Raw genomic sequence first — 21,834 nt, forward strand, 5'->3', positions numbered from 1 at the left:
TAAATCCAAGGAAAATTTAATTCTTCTAAGTAAATCCACGTTTTTTTAAAGTTGATTTTCTTGTAAGAAGTGAAATTCTTCCTTGGATTTATCATTTACCCTTATGCATGGTTGCCTTCGGATACTACTACATGTACACCTAGTGTACAAAGCATCTTATACACCATATTTTTCTATTGGTTGAAATGATATATTTATTGTATTTCATTCTCATTTTTTAGTGGGTTTGATGATGTGTCAACATATTAATGGTGTTGTACAAGAGATTCTTGTATACTAGGTGTACATATAACCTTTTCCGTTACCTTCTCTTTTACTTAATTTACGTACGTACCATATGGAAATTCATCACTTAATTATCCGTCTTGTAATAAATGATCTTTTGCGGTCCGACTAATCCGGTCTTATGGTGGCGCCCTTCCCCTTACGACAAGCTTTATATATACGTTGTAGCAACATCAATCATCGGACAACACAACCTTTAATAGCAACAATGCACATCTATCACTTACGGAAGGTGGGTGCAAGATAAAAGATATTCGGCGTCATAAATATTGAAAAGCTACTAAATCTTTTTTGGTAATTATTTCCGTATGACTTTGGGTAAATTTCCTTGCCATGCATAATTGCATATAGTTTTGGGTTATTATTATAGTTTTTTCTTGCTTGAGTGCTCGTGTATTAGGTTGTCATGAGGGAACGTTTTGAATCTAAATTTTGTCGCAATTTAGAAGGTGGACCATGGTTCACATAGAGTATGGTGCACCTTAAGAACATTAGTATATAATTAAAAGAACATTTGGTTACGTAAAAAGAACATGGACATATATTTTTAATATATTGTGATCTTTTATAACGAAAAAGTAAAACATTATATTGCATGTTCTTTTGTCGTAGTGTCATGTTGTTTTGCTTATCCACATGTGTTCTTTTGGTACACATGGTGCACCATGCTCTATGTGCACCATGGTCCATAGTCCACGGATTGAAAAAAATTCAATGAAATGGTACATGTTTTAATCGAAATGGTATTTTTTTTTTGAAAGGAATCGAAATGGTACTTTGTTTTTAATGAAATGATACTTTTTTCAACGAAATGGTACATGTGTTTTATCGAAATGGTACATATTTTAATCGAAATGGCACTCTGTTTAACGAAATGATACTCTTTTTTAAAGAAATGGTGCATGTTTGGCGTTGTGATGTGTTTGCTCACACATCACAACATGCCGCCTCGCCGAGCTCTTACATATTGTATACATGCCCTAAACTTTAATAAAAAAAATCTAAATTGTACTACTTTCATTTCTGAAAGTTCTTTACGCTTTGGAATATGCATCTAAAGTATGAAAACTTTGACCATAAATTCTCACTATTATATGTAAAAAATAATACTGAAAAATCCGAAAATGGTTATGTATCTGTGGGCCGAATATTCGATTTATGTGTGAAGCTGTGAGTGTTAGACAACACTATCTTAGAAACAAAATTCGCCCCGACTATAACGGTGCAATCGGAATAGGCGTTGCCCCCCAAGATTATACACAGCAATTCGTCTTAATATGCACTTAAATAAGACGAACTTAGGAACTCATAATGGTTTGTAAAACAGAGAGGAGAAGATGAATTAGAATATTTTCGGTGTGTTCAAATGAGCTCCCAAAACCTGTTTATAAAGGTGGCATCATTTGTAACCGAAATTAGAAATCAATTTCATAATCAAAACGTGTGTAACTGAAAATCAGAGGTTTAATTTTGCAATCAAAACGGAGACGAGAATCAAGGGAGCGTTTTCGACAGTTACGACTTTAATTAAGAAGGTGGAATGAGCCCACCACACCGCGCACGTGTCACGAACCGAACCGGACAGCGGCGGCGGTATGTGCTTGGGGATGATCCCTTCTAGCCAAACCACTTGGGGAAGTACTTCAAAATATAAAGAATACTTCCCTATATTTAAACAAAGGGAGAACTCCATTTTCTTTCCATGTGGGATAAAACACTTTTCATTAAATAATACACTTGAAATCCACTTTTTATTTCTACCAATGTGGGACATTTTCACAAAAAGGTAGAATTAAAGTTCATTCTTTGCATTGTTTCCAATATTATATACACCAAAACGTTACATATATGTAAGATCTTGTTAGATTGGTATCGGTATGTATTTTCAGAATAACTTTATAATTTTTTCACATACAAAATTGGATATATTAGTAATTGAATATTGCATTGGAGTCCGTGCAAATAATAACTGTAAAGAACTTTATGAAACGGATATAAGTAATAAAATCAATAAATTACAAAACGAAATATTACAAATAATTCAAGTGGTCCTTGCCCTTTGTGGCCGCAAATACACAAATACGCCGGAATACTGCATACTAGTCGTACTAATACAAAAACAAAAAACAAAACTTGTCAATCTTTATGTAGTGTTCGTAGCTTTTAAGAACAGTACGTGGTCCTTTTTTAGTTCATGGATCTGTTACTTCTCGGTAGATTCTGATATTTTTTGATCATTAATTAGTTTATTGCAAATTGTTTTGGGGGGTCCTTGTCCTTTCTGGCAAAAACTACTCCAAAAATGTTTATCCTAACCAATATATTTATTGAATCTACCACTACATACATTCAATTCGATATTGATATAGGATAATGTCACTAAACTAATTAAATACCACTACATACATTCAATTCATACTACAAGAAATTGTACTATTAACGACGGGAAATCCCGTCGCGAAAGGCCAATAATCGTTGATTAACGACGGGATTTCCTGTCGCGAACCCGTCATAAAAGGGGGCCGTCGTTAATAGAAAATCTTGTCGTTAATCCGTCGTAACCCCGTCGTAAAAGACATTTGCGACGGTTATTCCCGTCATTGTTTGGTTGTTAGCCCCGTCGCAAAAGCCTTTTACGACAGGATTTTTGACCCGTCGTAATTAGGTTGTCGTTAAAGATACAAATTCTTGTAGTGAGATCAATATGTTCCGGTGTTGAAACAATGAGCTTCGGATAAAGGCCCTGTTCGTTGATGTGGAAGATTTTGCTTGTTGGTTGAATTGTGTCCGAATATACCTGCACAAGAAGTAAAGTCACTGGCCTCGGGGGTGTTCCGTGGAAAGCCCCTCCGATACCTAAGTGTAGACACCTAATTTTTGTCTCCCCTAATGGGATGATGACGAGACCATTATCCTTGCTAGGTTGTTGGTGCAACTCCGTGCGGAAGTCCCAATTGCTAAGGTATATTCCAAAATCCAAAGTCCAATCCCCGAGCCCGTTCCCATTTCGGAACTCGATACAAAATTCAATTTTCAAAAATCAAATTCAAAATCCTAACAAAATCTCACCCAATGGACCTCTCCATTGGTTTTACAAGATCGTTCCAGTCGAAATGACACTAAGCAATCCAAAATCTAGCACCGACCCATTAAACCGAGCATGTCGGGCCCGACCCGTAAAACCGAGTAAAAAATACGAAATACGAAAAGGAGTGTTTTTAGTCGCAAACCCAAGCGTTAACCTCCAAGCAAGACTACGTGACAAAATCGTACAAGCTCGTACAAGGTACAAGACTACAAGACAAACCCAAAGGACGGCGTCATCGTCCATTTTTGGCGGAACCTGGGACACTGACAGGCTAAAGTCGCATCGCCTAATCAAAAATAACTTAAGTCCACTAACAAGATAGTAAGTGAAGTAGGGATCGAATCCACAGGGAAACAAGTGTTATTTCTATTACTAAATCTAGGGTCTAGACTATTGCGAACAAGATTTTGGTTGGTTTTGATATTAAAACTACGACAATAATAAAATAGGGATAATTCAGATATAAAAAGGCCTAGGGCATAGGTTCACCAATGAACAACAATCCAGGATGATAAACATTCGATAATAATCAATAAAACAGTTAATTAGACTAGCATGCTCTCTTGAATCGATACTAATCATAGACTTAGAATTAACGGGCTCTCGCTACGTATTAATTCCAATTCTACCTATTGAAACAAGCCTAAACATCAAATTGCATCTCTCGAATCTTAACTTGATATTGCTAAACTAATACAATTAAACCTGCGCAAATCTAATCGCAAAGTAAATGAAACCAATCAATAGGAATTAACCACAATACTAACAATCGACAATCATTCAATCATCCCTTCATATTAATTCATGGATTCCCAAAACCCTAGAAATTAGACTACTCACTCATATTAATAATAAACAAAGCAATTAATACTGTCGAAAATAATAAACAGGAGCTTTACTGTCGAATGCATTGATTAGGCAATGGCAATGCATATTCAACTTACCATGAGACCGTCTTACTGGTTTCCCCCTTGATTTTTCACGACAAAGATTTTAGAGTTAGAAAAAAATAAAACTGAGTTTTCTGTCAAGAAATAGAGAAATTGATGGGGATGGTGTTTTTTTTGTGACAGAGAATGAATAATGTTGTTTTATTTTTTGTGTATGGTGAGAAAAAAGAATAATTTTACCGACTTTTTATTTGTACTCCCACTTCACTCGTTTCCATCAAATGTTCAAATATATGGCAATGACAATGGCAATGGCAATCAATGCAAACTAGCCGTTAGATTTAAATTATGCAGTTCAATAGCAGTTTGGGTATTTGGTGCAAACAAGTTTACAAATAAGTGTATATTGTGCAAAAAGTTTATTAATAGGTGCATTTGGACTTTTTTTCTCTAGCTCCACAGCAAGAATTTTGTCAAGTCACTGCCATCTTGGTTTTCAATCTACGTGAAAATTCTTCATTGCAGGTTTTTGGATCATCCCATAATTCAGAGTTTTGAATTCATCCCATAATTAATTTGGATCACCGATCAAGATGGGCTCCCTAATGTTGATTTTCATCGCTCATAACTTAAAAGTCAAAACCGACCAATCAATAAAATCGATTTCTATCAGATTATGCGAATATGCGTACAACATTATTTTCTTAAATGCAGGGAGCAAATTCTTTTTGTTTGTTACGTATATCTTTTAAGGTGTTTCACAATGTTTGTTACGTGAGAGAATATTTCCTTTTATAAGTTTATTATAGTGTCATTTTTTGTATCTGCTTTTAATTTTAATTGGTCCAATTTTTTCAACTCATTAAATTTCTTTACAATTTTTCAAGTATATTAAGTTAGCAATATGTGTGATTTTTCATTACTGGTTCATTTTGATAAATAAAACAATCTTATTGGTTGTTGTAATGATTAGTGGATTCAAATTTTACTTGGGTTTGTTTTTTTAATAAAAAATGAAAGCATCTTTATTATATGTTAATAAACGTGTAAAAGTCCAAACGTAACAACAAAAAAGAAATGGAGGGAGTATTAGTCTATTACATAGAGTATTAATTACGTCCCGAGGAGTGCAAACAAGGTTGCAGACATATTGGCAAAGGATTGTAGCATGTTGGAGGTCCATCTTGAGTTGTAATGAAACTGTGGTCATCCCCCATCCCCCTAGAATTTACCAAGATTTGATTTTGTAGGACTTCGGACCTCATCTTTTTTTTTTTTGGTTCTACTACGAGGAGTTCCCACCGCCTTCGGCGAGGTAATCTCCCGTGGGAGTTTGCATGGGTACCTCGATGGGCAGCATCCCTCCCAGTTGAGATTTTTTCCATTCCCAAGGCTCGAACCCGAGACCTTGGTTAAGGAGCAAGAGGCCCTTAACCACTCATGCCAACCTCAATTGGTTCGGACCTCATCTTATTGTAAACTAAACTTAAGTGTTTTTGTTGTTTTTGCCCGCTATATATGCATAAAAAAACAAAATGTTATTTTCTTTTCCACCAACCTGAGAAATTAACATACATGGCTAAGCTCATCAAATTCAAAATTTTATCGTGCATCAGCGCGCAGTACCGAATGAAATAGGTGTAGGGTGACTTCGATCTACTAGTATCATTTAATGAAGAAAATATCCACCAACCAACGATTTTTAAGTTACACCAAATAACTTATAACTACTTTTTTTACGCATAGCATTAGCACACCCGGTTCACCGGAGCTTAGCTCCGACTACATCCGGATCCGACCCGTGTCGCACACCTTGCTTATGGTGGGTGAGTCTCCCAACAAGAGTTTCTGCATACGGCGAGGCTCGAACTCGAGACCTCCCTTAAGCGGCATCAAGCTGCTTACCACTTGAGCCAACTCTATGTTGGTAACTTATAACTACTTATTTTCCCTTCGACTTATTTACACCTATCTCGATGTGGGTGATTTTGTCAAACCCTCTATTTTTTGGTGCGAATGAGCCACAAAGGGCGGAGATGAGAATCGATCCCAGGATCATTTGGAACCGGGATGGAAGCTCTAACCAACTAAGCTACCCATCACTCTCTTGTCAAACCCCCTATGAAAGCACATAAAACTGTACTCTATTCATATAGAAGTGTAGATAAGTTTGACGATCTGAACAAGAATGCTCAGTAGATGACATGATAAATTGTTAGTTGATGATCGTTGGGAATTTGAAGTGGTGCTTGAAATTGAATAAGAATGCCTAACAATATCTCAGTATAAATGCACACATGAAGTCGTCATGAATCATCTTCTAACCCTTACAAGTTACAAGGTCCAATAAAGAAATCAAATTAGTTACGAGGTTGAAGGTTGTCACATACAGAGTACTACGTATAACGTTGCTAGAATTTACGTTTCTTTAGGGAAGCTTACGTTGTTTTGTTTTTCCTCTCCCACTATTCTTTAATTGTTTTCCACAAATGTATCTCATATGTCATATACTTCATTTGGTACACTAGATGCAATAAATTATATGGACACCGTCCTTAAAAGATTATCCCAACACAATTTTACTTTATTACTCCATAAAAAAAGATAAAAGTGGATCGATAGTCTTATCTTTATAAATATACGTAGGACAAAGATTTTAAGATAGATGATTAAATGAATATGTTCAAGATTGATTAATTATGCATTAACTTTAAGGGGATAAATATTTTTAATATGATCAAATAATAATTAGAATATCCGTGTGTGTACGGAATAAATCTAGTTTGACTAATATTTTAATGACGGAGAGAGTACTGATAGAGTATAAAACTACTCCCTCCGTCCCTTAATACTCGCATCGTTTTGGCTGGACACGCTTGCTAATGCACAACTTTGACAACCAATATCTTTAACTACATATTATAAAACTTATAAAAATATTAATATTTTGAAAATATATGTTAAGAGGAAGCCAACAATATATTATATACTAATATTTGTTTTCATATACAAGAAACAAAATAAGGTCAAAGTGAATTATGTGAATAGTGTAAAAAGTCAAAACGGTACAAGTATTAAGGGACAGAGGGAGTAATCTTTTTTATTAATTGAGATTAGTTTTATACTCTATCAAGTACTATAAATTTCCCACCTCATGGGTCAAAATTATAATATCCCCAAAATTCAATACTCTAGCTCAAAACAAATCCAAAGCCAAAATTTAGCAACATTTTGAGAAGCATATATGTCTAAGGGTGAAATTTATGACGGGGAGGACCTTAATTCCCCCTTAGGAAGGCTATATTTGTGCCCTGAAACAGAGCAAATAATGAATTGTTCCATGTTTTTAGAGCACCCAATTGATGTACAAGCCTTTAAAACAGCCTTCTCAAACTCCGTCATGATCAAAGACCCGAGGTTTTGCAGCCTCTTAGTAAGAAACCCTAGTGGTGGAGATCACTGGAAAAGAGTTGATGTTAACATTGATGAACACTTCATCCTCCACTACCCCTCAACCAAAACAGAAACCGGCAGCCTCGACAACGAAGCTGCCGTGAATGCATACTTATCCGACATTGCGGTGTCGACTCCACTAAGGAAAGATAAACCATTATGGGAAGTACATGTTTTAGTGGAGTTAAAATGTGTGGTGTTAAGAGTTCATCATTCTGTAGGTGATGGGGTTTCTTTGATGTCTATGCTTTCTTCTTGTTTTGGCAACAAAATAATAAGTGATATTGATGTGATGAAAAAACACAAGAAGAAGATTCATGAAAATAAGAAGTGGAAAATAAAAGGATTATGGGGGTTAATTAAGAGTATATGGTTTACAATTGTGTTTGGATTAAGGTTTTTAGGGAGGGTTTTAGGGGTGAAAAACAACGTTAGTGTGGTAAGTGGTGGTGATGGGGTGGAGCTTTGGCCAAGAAAGTTGATGACTGCCAAGTTTATGATTCAAGACTTCAAGTCAATCAAAGTGGCAATTCCTAGTGTTGTAAGTGATTCTACATCATTCATTTAATTAACTTTTGTTTTTCTTAAAAAATAAAAAAAAAAATTGTTGATATGATGGTGATAAAATAAGTTTCATTTCTGACGGAGTCAAAGAATCATTTGTTTTTTTGACTGTGGGATGTAATGGACTAAATTAAAATGGCTCTTAAAACCTATTCACTTCATTTCCATGAAGTAGAAGATGTTCGTCTCGTTGTCGTTCCGTTGTCGCTTTTGGGTCAATTGAAAACAACTTCTCTGCAATTGCAAAAGTAAGGTTGTGTACGTCCGACCCCCCTATCCCGCATTTTACAAGAGTCTCTTTAAAACAATGGGGGTAATAATAAAGATAATGAAGGATGATGGTTAAAAACTCAATAGATCGACTAGGTGGTTAATTCATAAACATAGAAATATAGTACGTCATACATTTAATTGACGTAACGTGACTTGTCGACCTCCAAAGTTACAAAATATAGTACGCCGTATACGACGTTATTCGAGTATGTACTACGGAGTATGTAAGTATTGTAGGGTATACTGGTAATACTTTCTGTTTGTACATCTCGTTTTGAGGAGTCCGGATCCTCTAGAGTTTTAATAAAATTCTACAAGGGAGAGTTGTATCTAAACCATATATTTTAAAATCAATGGCTCATATTGATGAGAAACAATAGGGGGAATTTTGGAAAGATAATATATGAACCATTGATTTTTCATTCAATGGTTGAGATGTTCAAACTCTACCTCATAGATTTATTTTAGAACTCTACAGGATCCAAAACTACTTTTTGTTTACTACTTTCTGTTGATTTTTTAAACTACTTTCTATATGAATCATTGATTTTTTATTTTATTTTACTACTTTCTGTTTGTTTGTTTTGAGGTTTTTTTTTATTTTATTCCTCTCAGAGTCTCAGGTAAACTTCCAGTAAATACACTACGTACGATTATGTTTCATGTGAAACTGATATCCTCCTAAAGACTAAAGTCCTACGGTAATAAATGTGCACACACAAGTACACAACACCCTCTTAAGTCTTAACTCTGGACTCTGGAAGTCTGGAGTAATATCGTACGCAAATTTTTCTGGTCAAGTGTTGGGCGCACTGTCTATAGTTTTTTTTTTCCTTCCCCTAAGATAAACTGTTTACTGTATTGGAACGTATTTCGAGTTAATTGACACAGGCCGGGTTATAGCCTTGTTTGGTCATGAGTTGTTAATTGTTACTTGTTAGTTGTTACTCCGTAGTTGTTTGTATTAATTGATTTGATTAGTTGTGTGTGAAAAAGTATTTGATAAATTAGTCATTGGTTGATAGTTGTTTAATACTTTGTATGTAAAATGACTTTATCAAATATCTTGACATAATTTGTTGTTAGATATTTGTTATTATGTTGATGATTTTCTTTTTATTTTCTGAATAAACATTGAATAAATAAAACAATTTTATCTAAGAAATGTGTTTTCTTAATCTAAGAAATGTGTATTCTTAATTTAAAATCTTTTGATTTGCAAATAGTGAAAAATTACTAATGATATTACAAGCATGGTTGGTAAGGGTTGTAATTTAAGACAATATTAGGACAAGTTAGTCATTTTACATTTAATTTCACAAACCTCTTATTGCAAAAATCTCATTACTTGAGCTTTTCAAATTTAGTTTTTTCACCCCAGAGCTCTATACCAAATCTTTCCTAAGTAAACATTTCCAGTTAGCATTTTTAAAAGGCCAAACCTCTAATTCATCTCAAAAATTGTTTTTCTCTCAAAACTCTCATAACCAAATACCTCCGATGTGTTTGATCCTTTGGAGGTAGCCGGGTGACCATCCCCCACTTGACCTTAGCGGTTAGATCCTTTCGTTCTATTAAGCCAAATTTAGCTTAATACCGAGTTACTTCGTACGGAGTATGTTATTCACGTGAATATGGTAGTGATTAACTTTTAACTATCATAAAATTAATGCTTATTGCAGACCGTCAATGATGTGCTTTTGGGGGTCATATCGCATGGACTATCCAAGTACGTAGGTGCCAAATCACACAAGGGTAATCAATTCAACAATTTTTTTTACTGTCGTACAAGGTACTCCGTATATTGCACTCCCACCATTCCTAAATGATCTTCCTATTTGGTGTTTTTTCTCGTAACTAATAAGAAAATGGAATCTTGTAATGATTGGGTGTAAGAGAAAATAATAAATAAATGAAGAAAAGTAATAAAAAAAATGAAAGAGAGAGAAGATATTTTTATTAAAGTAATAAAAAATCATAAAAGTGGGGTTGCGTGAGTGAATGGGGAAATGTAAATGAATTAAATAAGGGATAGTGGGGAAATTTATGGTAAAAAGTCATGTCTAAAAATAGAAACAGGAAGATCAAATATGAAAGACATTTATAGAAACAGGAAGATAAAAAAGGAATGGAGGGAGTAATTACTGCATAGCTGGTTGTTACGGAGTAGTTTTCTTTTTATGCGTCAATGCCCTAATAATTGTCCTTTCTTTTTCCTTTTCTAGCTCTGCAGCAAAGCCCTCAAGTCACTGCTATTCTGGTTGTCAATCTACGCGGAGTCTCTTGCTTACAGGTTGGTTGCTTATCGTTAGGTGAACACAAATTCACCGAAAAGGCTACATATACCCCATGGGTATGGAATAGTGTCATACCCTGGGCTGTGATTGGTTTAGATTTATAAATTCCATGTGGGGTTGCTATTTTGAATTTAAATTTAAATCCTATATGAGATTGCTTATGTGAAATAGACCAATGGAAACCCAGGGTATGACACTATTCCATACTCATTGAGTATATGTATCAGCTTCCCAAATTCACTGCTATTATGGTTGTCAATATTCCATATTTTCATAGTATAAAACAAGTGTGGTATTGTAACAGGAAAAAACATGTACGGATTCGACGATTGCCAATTCTAGTAATGGGCTTTCAATATGGAGAAACAAAACGGGCTTAATGCTCCTGCCATTATATTGCTGTAATGGACTCCATCCTTTGGATCATGTTAAAACTATGAAGAAAACTATGGACAAAAAGAAGAATTCATATGAAGCCCAAATCTCTCACGTTTTTCTTAAATTGATGACAACCTACTTTGGCCCAAAGGTTAGCCTTGTTTTATTTCATTTTACTTTTCCAACAATAATCCAAAGGTGACAATAATTTCAATTGGATATAGTTTTGCAATTTTGTAATACATTACGTTCTTTTCGCCTGTCATGGTCTTGTGCGGTCTGAATGTTATTTGTGATTTTTTTTGAGGGGATGTTATTTGTGACTTGTTACTGTACCTAGGGGTGTTAAAAATTCGGTCCGAACAGGAAAATAGACTGAAATCAGACAAATTTTAGATCGGATCGGACTGGACCTGTTGATTCAGGTCTCCGTTCCTTTAAATTTTGATTTCCGGATTTCCGTTCCGGACCGATTTACCCGATATAAGACTTTATATTGCATTAATCTTATTTAGTGCCCTAAAATCATGTGATTTGCTTTTGTTTTTCCTACCTTTTGGTATTTTATGTCCACCTCTATTCCCTTAGCAAAAATGATATGGGTGAGAAATCCATGATATTCATTATTCCTGAGGAAAATTTCCAAAGCTTCCCTTAGAAGCTCTATATCCCAAACCTTTAAAATATATGTGATTAGAATACTATGCTTAGCAATAGTGACATGGGTGAGAAATCCATGTTATTAACTATTCCTAAGGAGGAAATTTTTCAAAGCTTCCCTTTAGAAGCTTTATATTGGTGTTGCAAGCTATCTAGGGTTCAAAAAAAGAGAAAGAAAAGGAAAGTAAAGAAAGTGCTATGCTTATAAATAGTCATATGAGTGACAAAAGCATGAAATTCACTATTATGGAACGAATCTGGCAAATCCCCTTTAAAGACCCTATATTAATGTTGCAAGTATATTGTCAAAAAAAAAAAAATTGTTGCAAGCATCTAATGTTCAAGCCTCCTTAATTGCATTTTTTTTTCCTATTTCTTTTACTTTGCTTTTCTTTTTCTTATTTCCTTCATATTTTTTTGTCTGTATGCCTCCCTTTGTCCATTTTCTTTCCGTCACTTCTCCTTGGCCAAATTTCCCCTTCCTGCTTTATTCATAAAAGAACATTCTTGTTTATGCCCTAACATTTTCACGTAGATATTGTTGAATCATGTAATTCTTGTCTAATTGATATTTTTTTTGACTAAGCTCATTTTCACGGGGTTTTCCCCCTCATGGCCCTCCTTATTTGCAAATTTTGATTTTGCTATTAATTTCAATATCTTGGGGGTCCCAACAACTAGTTCCCTTTAAAACGGAGAACTAAAGTTTGAAAGATTTTCTAACTATATTTTATTTGCAAATGAATAACCTCGAAAATGATATGGAGTAATATTTAATAATTTCGATCTAATCTGAACCTTGGCCGATTTTTCCGGTCCAATCTTCGATCCACAAACTTTCTTGATTCCGATTCTGGTCCGGTCCGGCCTTGGACTGGTGTGCAGCCCTATGTGGTTTTGCTTATTTTGTGCGGCCTTTTAAGGTTTGGCTTGGTCTTTATTTTTCTTATTTGATCTGGCTAGCTTGGTTTGTAATTTTATTTCCTGATGTGGCATGATTTGATTTAACAAATACGGAGTACTTAATCTCATAGTGACCTGCAATGGTAATGTTATGAATATGGTTGAATATGGGGTTTTAATTTGAATAATATAATGCAGGCAGCTAGTTGGTGTTGTCACAAAGTATTATGTAATACAGACTTGCTGATTTCAAACATCATGGGTCCTTCCGAGGAGATCGCTATTGCCAACAATCCCGTGGTGAGCATACGAGTGAATATTTCGGGACAACCTCAGGCAATTACGTTGCACATGGTAAGCTATGCAGGAAAGGCAGATATGCAAGTAATGGTGGCTAAAGATATCATCTCCGACCCTGAATTTTTGGTCAACTGCTTCCAAGACTCTTTGGTTGAAATGAAAACTCCACCCAAAAAATTTTAGATTTTAATATAAGAATATACGTACGTAGTATATTACACGAATATACCACAATGATTAATCGTGTTAATTTGCTCCTTGCCAATCTGTTTTGTATTACTCCCTCCGAACCTAAATGTTATTCCCGTTTGTCATTTTACGCGGTTATTAAGGAAAAAGAAACATTATAAGATTAACTATTATTAATATAGTTTTATGGGGAATTGTTGCTTTTTTATTCCATTTTCACAAGAAAACAAAATAGTTTAACCAATAGAATTTAAGGAATAAAAATGCCAACTCATTAATCCATCCAAACTTAAACCAACCAATGAGACTACAATGTTTTTTATTGATAAACCAATAGAATTACAAAGTTTAAATTAAAGGAAAAGATTAAAAAGGAAATAAAAGAAATGGGAAGATTATTTTGGGACACTAAAAAAGGAAACGGGAATAACATTTAGATTCGGAGGGAGTAGTAACGTAGTACTACGGTACCATCACTACAAGAAATTATACTATTAACGACGGGAAATGCCGTCGTTAAACGCCAATAATTGTTGATTAACGACGGGATTTTCCGTCGTGAACCCGTCATAAAAGGGGGTCGTCGTTAATAGAAGATCCCGTCGTTAACCTGTCGTAAAAGACATTTGCGACGGTTGTTCCCGTCTTTGTTGTGTTGTTAGCCCCGTCACAAAAGCCCTTTTACGACGGAATTTTTACCCGTCGTTATTAGGTTGTCATAAAAAATACAAATTTTTGTAGTGCATACTTCTAGTTTCCTATAAAAAAAAAGGACGATGATATAGGTCGCAAGTTGCGATAACAAAATGTTGTCGCAATCTTACGTGTAGGCATTTTATTAGTACAAATAAGCACCATATAGGCTACACGTCATCAATTTATTTTTACTATCAATTCAATATTTTTACTATGAAAATATATAAATAAGGCAGTCGATACAAATAAGGAAATAAATATTTATTATATTCATAGTAAATATATATTTCCTTTTATCTTATAAATTACAAATTAAAAAAATAAAAATTATAATCTAATTACTTACTTTGTGCAATTAAAAAAATACATCAATTTAGTTAAAAAAATACACTAATTTATAATCTAATAATATATTTTAGGTAAATAAATATTCATAATTATATATTACTTTAAAATAATGTTTTAATTTTAATGATTAGGTAATATTTCATGTGCGCAGTGAATATGTGAATGTCGCTTAATTAATTTGAAGTCAGATGTTGCTATCAAACCAATGCGGAGTACGAAGTCAGTTGCTCCGTAAAGATGTGATATTATTCCAATAAGTCTTCCAACAAAACCACAATCAGGCATCATCTTTTCATTAGATTAGTTTTCTTTTCCTTCAAAAAAAAAAAAAAAAAATCTCATTTTCCTAATAAACCAATATTCAAGTACTGTATAAAGACGAAATCATTTTCCTATTTTTTTTATTTTCTAATGTACTGTATTTTTTATTTTCTAAGTATAAATTAGTAAATGTATTTTTTACTTTAATTTCCTATATCATATAAATAATTAAAAGTGTTTTTTTTTTCTAATTTCCTATACAAATTAGAATTATTTTTCTGAAATAAACATTATTCAATTTGTAAATTAAAATATTAAGATTTTCCTACCTTTTTTATGACATGTATAAAAGTTATATAATCTAAATATTTTAGTTTCCAAATACATTTATGACACATAGGCGTGCCATGTCACCACTGTGACACGGCTTAAAGGTCGCATGTTGCGACCTTTATCATTTCCGAAAAAAAAAATAGTAATTCTTCGTTATTTTTTCAATGTGTGTTGTCCATTCCTAATATGAATTGGGAAAAAACACGAATTGTGTTTACGGCCACATCATGTAAGTAGGTACATCATATATGTGTTCTCACTTTTACACATACAGAGTACTTCACTTATTTTGTGAAATTGCATATTTTGAGTACTAGAGACTGTTAATTAATATACTACGTACTACGCATATAGATATGTAAATTGTCAAATTTAGGGTGTGTTTGTTCACCTTATTTCCACTTATTTCAAAATTAAAAAAAACTAAAAAAAATCATGAACAAGTGCTACCAAAGTAAAGTTAAGTTAGAGGTAATTTTATATAAGTGTAAAAAAAAAGTATAAACATACTCCGTTAGTCAATTAACTAAAACTAAATATACCAGTAAGGTTTTAGGCGAGTGATAAAGACTAATGTTTTGTGTAAAATAGGTCTCAGGTTCGAATCCCAACCCCTCTATTTGTAAATTATATTGCCCCGGCTCATTCGGGGGAAAAAAAAAACTAAACTAAACTAAACCCAAGTACAATAATAAATGATATTGTCATAAATTCCTATACTTTTAGCATATCAAGAAAAGTATGAAGTGAGTACTTAATAATGTACTCCTTGTTCCTAAGAAAAATAAAAAATTAAAAATTAAAAATCAAACTCTTGAATTTTTTGTATTTAAATGCACGCAAATCGCAAAAGGTTGAGTTGCTTCAAAAATACTTTAACAGAAAAACAAACAAAAGCCAAGTTATAATTTTAATTTGTTATTTTGTAAGGAGAATGTCTAAGAATGAGCCCCTAAATTCACCCTTTAGCAGGCTATATCTCTGCCCCGAAACTAAATCAGATGATATAATGAATTGTGCCTTGGGTTTTAAATACCCAATTGATGTACAAGCCCTTAAGGAAGCCTTGTTAAACTCACTCATGCTCAAACACCCAAGATTTTGTAGCCTCTTGGTTAGAAACCCTAACGGTAGTGGTGAACACTGGAAACCAACCCTTGTTAACCTTGATGATCACGTCATCCTCCACCACCACGACAACGACAACGACAACGACGATGGAGGAGGAGAAGCCGAAGAAGAAGAAGAAGAAGAAGCGGCGGTGAATGCTTACTTAGCTGACATTTCAGTGTCAACACCACTAAGCGAAAACAAACCGTTATGGGAAGTACATGTTTTGTTAGGGTTAAAATGTGTAGTGTTGAGAGTTCATCATACATTAGGTGATGCTGTTTCTTTGATGTCTATGCTTTCGGCTTGTTTCGGTAAAAATAAAGAGATGAAAAGTAGTGATCATAATGTGAAAAATCATAATCAAGCAAACAAGGATTGGAGAGGAGGTGGAATATTTGGGTTAATTAAGAGTTTATGGTTCACATTTATATTTGGGATGAGGTTATTAGGGAGGATTATGTGGGTTAAAGAGAAGATTAGTGTCTTAAGTGGTGGTGATGGGGTTGAGCTTTGGCCAAGGAAGATTGTCACTGCCAAGTTTAAGATTCAAGACTTTAAGTCTATCAAATTGGCCATTCCTAGTGTTGTAAGTAACTCAACATTCTTCTTTTTTTTTTTCCTCTGTTTTTTGTTTGAATTCAATGTTAGATTTCTTTGCCCATTTATTGTTTCAAATATACGGAGTATTTCTTAAAAGGCGTGCCAAGATAATACAAGGCACTCTGGTACGTTGCACTTCATACTTCTCCGTCTTTTAATACTCGCAACGTTTGTTAGTTTCACGCATGCCAATGCACAACTTTGATCATTTATATCTTAAATTCTCTTTATGCAAAAATTATAAAAAGTTGATATTTTGAAAATATACATTGAGACGAATCTAACAAGATCCCACATGACTATGTTTTATCTTATATAAAAAACACTAAGAATAATCAAAGTAGATTATATGAATAGTGGCAAAAGTCCAAACATTACGAGTATTAAAAGACGGAGGAAGTATATTGCAAGTAAAATTATCGGAGGAAGTAGGTACGTAGATATTGGATCGGATCACTAATTGGAAAATAATCTGAAGTGTAGCAAAAAGTTGCACTAAAATGATCTATCTTAGCGTTCTTAACTATTATTTTTTGAAATACAGAGTACGTAGTATATAGTGAATATTGGTTACAATATTACAACAAATAAGGTATTGACTCTAGTGATTAAGATTGAGGGTCTAAGCACGATAAATTTCAGAAGTGAATCCCTCTACCCCATTTATAATTTGTGCCCCACGCGCAGTTTGAAAAGTTTGTTTTGGAGAATCATTAATGTGAGATAGTTATTTAGAGTGATCATTTCTTGGATTAGAATCCGTTTAATTATTTTAATACACACAGATTGTTGTTGGTACTAGTTAGTAATTCAGTTTTCGTTATTTCTTTACTCCCTCCGTCTCTTTTTGTTCTTTATGTTAATTTGTTATTTTGCATGTGTTTTAACTATTTCCTTCGTCTCTTTTTGTTCTTTACGTTTGGTATTTTGCACGCATTTTAACGATTAATTTATGTGCATTGAGATTCGTCTATTTTTTTATTTAAACAAGGCAACTCACGTTTATTTATAATGTTTTCCTTTTTATCAAAATTCTAATATTTGGAAAATGAAAAAAAATAATGTCCAGGTGAAAAATTGTGAGAGACTAAATAACCCAATGAATTTAATTGGTTAAAATAATAATTTGAAACAAATTTTGTTAGAATATTAAAGCATTTATGTGATAATATAAAAGGAAATGTAAATAACATTTTGGGACAACCAAAAAGGAAAACTTAAAGAACAAAAAGAGACAGATGGAGTAATAATTAATGAGCATTGAAATTCCTCTATTTTTTATTTAAACAAGGCAAATTACATTTATTTATAATGTTTTCACTTTTATCAATATTCTGATATTGGGAAAGTTAGAAAAATTTAATGTACCAATGAAAAAGTATGAGAGATCAAATGACACAATGAATTTAATTCGTTAAAATAATAATTGGATACATGTTTTAATAGAATATTAAAACATTTATATTATAATATAAAAGGAAATGTAAAAAATATTATGAGCACACCCAAAAATAGAAACGTAAAAAAAAAACAGACGTAGGGAGTATTTTTAAAATAAAAACTGTGTGTTAATTCAACAATACATTAAGTTGGCAGATCACACAAATATACAAGATAAACCAAGGAAGAGAAATTTTACATGACTTCTTCCTAACCGACTACTGACTAGGTAGTAGCTAGTACAAAACCCACTAATCTTATTACCGAGTATAGTCTTTAAGTATGGATGTAACCAAAGTCAGTTCTATAAGCGTGCTCTATAAAGCTAGATTGTATTAAAATATTACTCCCTCTGTCCCTTAATACTCGCACCGTTTTGATTTTTTGTACTATTCACATAATTCACTTTGATCCTATTTTATTTATAATATATAAAAACAAATGTTAGTATATAATATATTGTTGGCTGCATCTTAATATATATTTTCAAAATATTAATATTTTTATAAGTTTTATAATATGTAGTTAGAGATATTGATGGTCAAAGTTGTGCATTGACAAGCGTGTCCAGTCAAAACAGTGCGAGTATTAAGGGACGGAGGGAGTAACTACAAATACCTATAAAAGAACAATAATAAACGACACTTACTGTTTACCATTTTCATTATGGAATTCTTTTGTACTGCTTGAATTTACCCAACTACAAGTACCTATAAAGGAAAACAATAAATGATAATTACTGTTTTACCATTTTCATTTATGTAACTTACCTTATTCCTATGTTTTTCCGTTTGAATTTGCCAAATGACTAACTTTTCACCAAATTATTATGTAATGCAGACTATAAATGATGTTCTTTTAGGGGTTATATCTCACGGACTTTCCAAGTATGTCGATGCAACATCACCCAATGGTAACATATTTTGATCCATTTTTCTTGAACTTATGTTAAAATATTACTCCGTACTAGACATATAATATTTCTATCTTAAATAACTCAGTAAATTTTTAAATACACTAACAAATCATAACAAATTTATTGAACCTTTTTTGTCTCTAGCTCCACAGCAAGAACTTCGTCAAGTCACTGCCATCTTGGTTTTCAATCTACGTGAAAATTCTTCATTGCAGGTCACTTATTATTTTCAATCATCTAGCTTTTTAACTCTTCAATCATCTAGCTTTTTAACCCTATTGTACATGTAGCTTTTTAACCCTATTGTATATATAGCCTTTTCCGTTTAATTTACACTTGAAGTATGGGTTCGTTTTTTCGCATATTTGATATGTGTGGAAACACACATATCAACTAAAAGACAAATAGCTAAAAGACAAAAAAGGAAGTACCATTCATGTAAAAAAAATATCATTCTGTAAAAAAAGTACCATTCTGTAAAAAAAAAGTACCATTTATGTTTAGAAAAGTACCATTTAATTATTATTTTTGTCCTTTTTCCTATTTTGTCTTATGTTCTGATATGTAATTTCCCATACATATCTGATATGTATTTGTACTTCCTCCTCGAAGTATAGGATAAATGCCCCGAGATAATGGATTGGTGATGTAAATATTTTAATATAATGGATTGGTGATGTAAATATTTTAATATAAAATTGTCCAATGACTACTAGCAGGAAAAGACAGATTTAATGAGAGTGAGTACCAATGGGTTTTCTGGATGGGGAAACAAAACAGGCATAGTACTCCTGCCAAATTATTGCTGTAATGGGCCTCATCCTTTTGATCATGTGAGGGCAATGAAGGCAACTATGGACCAAAAGAAACAATCATATGAAGCTCTCATCTCCCACTTCACTCTCAAATTATTGACTTCCTATATAAGCCCAAAGGTTAGTCCAATTGCCAAAATAAAATTGTTGTAATTAACGCGCTAGTTCGATATTGTTTTTGCATCTTCGGCTCTCAGTAAAATTGGAATTATGAAAATAACAAAAAGTAGTTTTCACTTTTCAGTTTTCCGATCTTAGTTTTCTAAATTATTATAAGTGTGACTGTTTTTTAGTTCATAATAATGGTTCTGAGCAATGCAGGTGGGAAGTTGGGTCTATCAGAGGATACTTTGTAAAACAACATTGCTGATTTCAAATATTATGGGTCCTTCAGAGGAAATTGTTATTGCTGGCAATCCTGTAACGAACATAAGACTGAACATTTCAAGCCAACCTCATGTACTACTAATGAAATATCTCTCTCAATCTTCATTTCTCTGTTAACTAACATTTTGATTATCAAAATCTCACTGCTTTTGTGTGGGGATCGAGCAGGCGATTACATTGCACATGGTGAGTTATGCAGGAAATGCCGATCTGCAAGTGTTGGTGGCCAAGGACATCATCCCTGACCCAGAGGTCCTCGTAAACTGCTTCTACGACTCCCTACTTGAAATGAAGAATTGCATCAAGATATAGACATAGTTATGAGTTTATTTCTTAAGGTATTTTATGTATTTGTCATCTTTCAACCATTCACATGTTGGTATAACTAGATATGTTGATTGCGCCCACGGGTATCAAAATAGCGATTCTACTTTGAAACGGAAACAACTCTTAGAATCGAATCGTAAGATTCTACGAACAAGTATAAACAAGATTTTATTCTCAAATTTCATTGAAAGTGCTTAATTATATTATAGGTAAAAAACATAATAATTGAAATATATAGTTGTTTACTAGCTAAATAAGCAATAATTAACAATATTTATCTATTAATAACTTTCTTAGCGTGATTCAAATTTAGGAGGTTTTCATAGTCAAGAAAAATGTGTAGAATAGTAATCGAATCGTATGACCATGCATATTTGTAGAATCATAAAATCGTAAGATTCTATGATTTGAATCGCGATTTTAATAACCATGATTGCGCCCCATTGACATCCCAACGTATTTTCAATGCTAGGCCAATATTCATCTTGACACATCCGTCCATTTTGTTTGCAGCCAAAAACATAACCTAGGCCATATGCATAGGGGTGTCAAAACGGGTCATCGGTTCGATTTCGGTTCGGGTTCATCGGTTCGGGTTGAAACCGGTTTATTTTGCTATCGGTTTGGTTCGGGTCGGGTTGAAAAATTAACGGTTCGGTTCGGGTTATGTGGTACGGGTTCATATCGGGTCGGGTTCATATCAGGTCGGGTACGTATCAGGTCGGGTTCATATCGGGTCGGTTTATGTTTGGTCGGGTCATAAACGGGTTAAGCCGGGTTCATATCGGTTCGGGTTCATACCGGGTCGGGTTCATATCGGGTTGGGTTCATACCGGGTCGGGTCATATCGGGTCGGTTTGTAGTCGGGCCGGGTCAATTTGGTTCGGTTTGTTAACGGGTTTAGACGAATTGTAATCGGGTCGGATTCATATCGGATCGGGTTCATATCGGGGTCAGGTTCATGTTTAGTCAGATCAATTCGGATACAAATACAAACAATGTCAAGTTGTTACTAAAATCACATTTTCAATATGTTTATATATACTATAATATCTACATTATTAAAGCAAAGTGACAGGTAAAAGAGGCCATATAATTTGATTACGTGATTTATAACTAATATTATTTTCTTTTTTGACGAACAACTAATGTAGTAATGTTCACTATGCAATTAATTTCATAAACTTAATTAAGAAAAGTCAGTCAATGTCTTTTATTATGTCATGTAATATATACCAATCAAATTATTCATAAGGAATCAAAATCATCTATGCCCTCCCCCACCATGCCAGAAGATGAACTAAATACTAATAACGTT

At 33.5% G+C, this 21,834-nt stretch overlaps 2 protein-coding genes across 2 annotated transcripts; both read left to right on the forward strand.

Moving 5' to 3' along the window:
• Nucleotides 1-7,422: 7,422 nt before the first annotated feature.
• LOC110782588 (wax ester synthase/diacylglycerol acyltransferase 4) lies at nt 7,423-13,453 on the forward strand. Its single transcript, XM_021986755.2, has 5 exons — nt 7,423-8,257; nt 10,236-10,308; nt 10,779-10,846; nt 11,155-11,379; nt 12,990-13,453. The coding sequence occupies exons 1-5, from the start codon at nt 7,508-7,510 to the stop codon at nt 13,272-13,274; spliced, it is 1,401 nt and encodes a 466-aa protein (XP_021842447.1). The 5' UTR covers nt 7,423-7,507; the 3' UTR covers nt 13,275-13,453.
• A 2,165-nt stretch (nt 13,454-15,618) lies between these two features.
• Nucleotides 15,619-20,773, forward strand: LOC110782589 (wax ester synthase/diacylglycerol acyltransferase 11-like). Its single transcript, XM_021986756.2, has 6 exons — nt 15,619-16,617; nt 18,912-18,984; nt 19,132-19,202; nt 19,707-19,922; nt 20,124-20,261; nt 20,358-20,773. The coding sequence occupies exons 1-6, from the start codon at nt 15,853-15,855 to the stop codon at nt 20,499-20,501; spliced, it is 1,407 nt and encodes a 468-aa protein (XP_021842448.2). The 5' UTR covers nt 15,619-15,852; the 3' UTR covers nt 20,502-20,773.
• Nucleotides 20,774-21,834: the final 1,061 nt, after the last annotated feature.

The sequence above is a fragment of the Spinacia oleracea genome, chromosome 4, assembly GCF_020520425.1.
Source record: "Spinacia oleracea cultivar Varoflay chromosome 4, BTI_SOV_V1, whole genome shotgun sequence".
Classification (NCBI taxonomy): Eukaryota; Viridiplantae; Streptophyta; class Magnoliopsida; order Caryophyllales; family Amaranthaceae; genus Spinacia; species Spinacia oleracea.

Coding starts and splice junctions, on each gene's coding strand:
- LOC110782588 (XM_021986755.2), top strand. CDS start 7,508: ATGTCTAAGGGTGAAATTTATGACGGGGAGGACCTTAATTCCCCCTTA. Junction 8,258..10,235: donor AAGTGGCAATTCCTAGTGTT/GTAAGTGATTCT, acceptor TGCTTATTGCAG/ACCGTCAATGATGTGCTTTT. Junction 11,380..12,989: donor CAACCTACTTTGGCCCAAAG/GTTAGCCTTGTT, acceptor AATATAATGCAG/GCAGCTAGTTGGTGTTGTCA.
- LOC110782589 (XM_021986756.2), top strand. CDS start 15,853: ATGTCTAAGAATGAGCCCCTAAATTCACCCTTTAGCAGGCTATATCTC. Junction 16,618..18,911: donor AATTGGCCATTCCTAGTGTT/GTAAGTAACTCA, acceptor TATGTAATGCAG/ACTATAAATGATGTTCTTTT. Junction 18,985..19,131: donor CGATGCAACATCACCCAATG/GTAACATATTTT, acceptor TTTTGTCTCTAG/CTCCACAGCAAGAACTTCGT.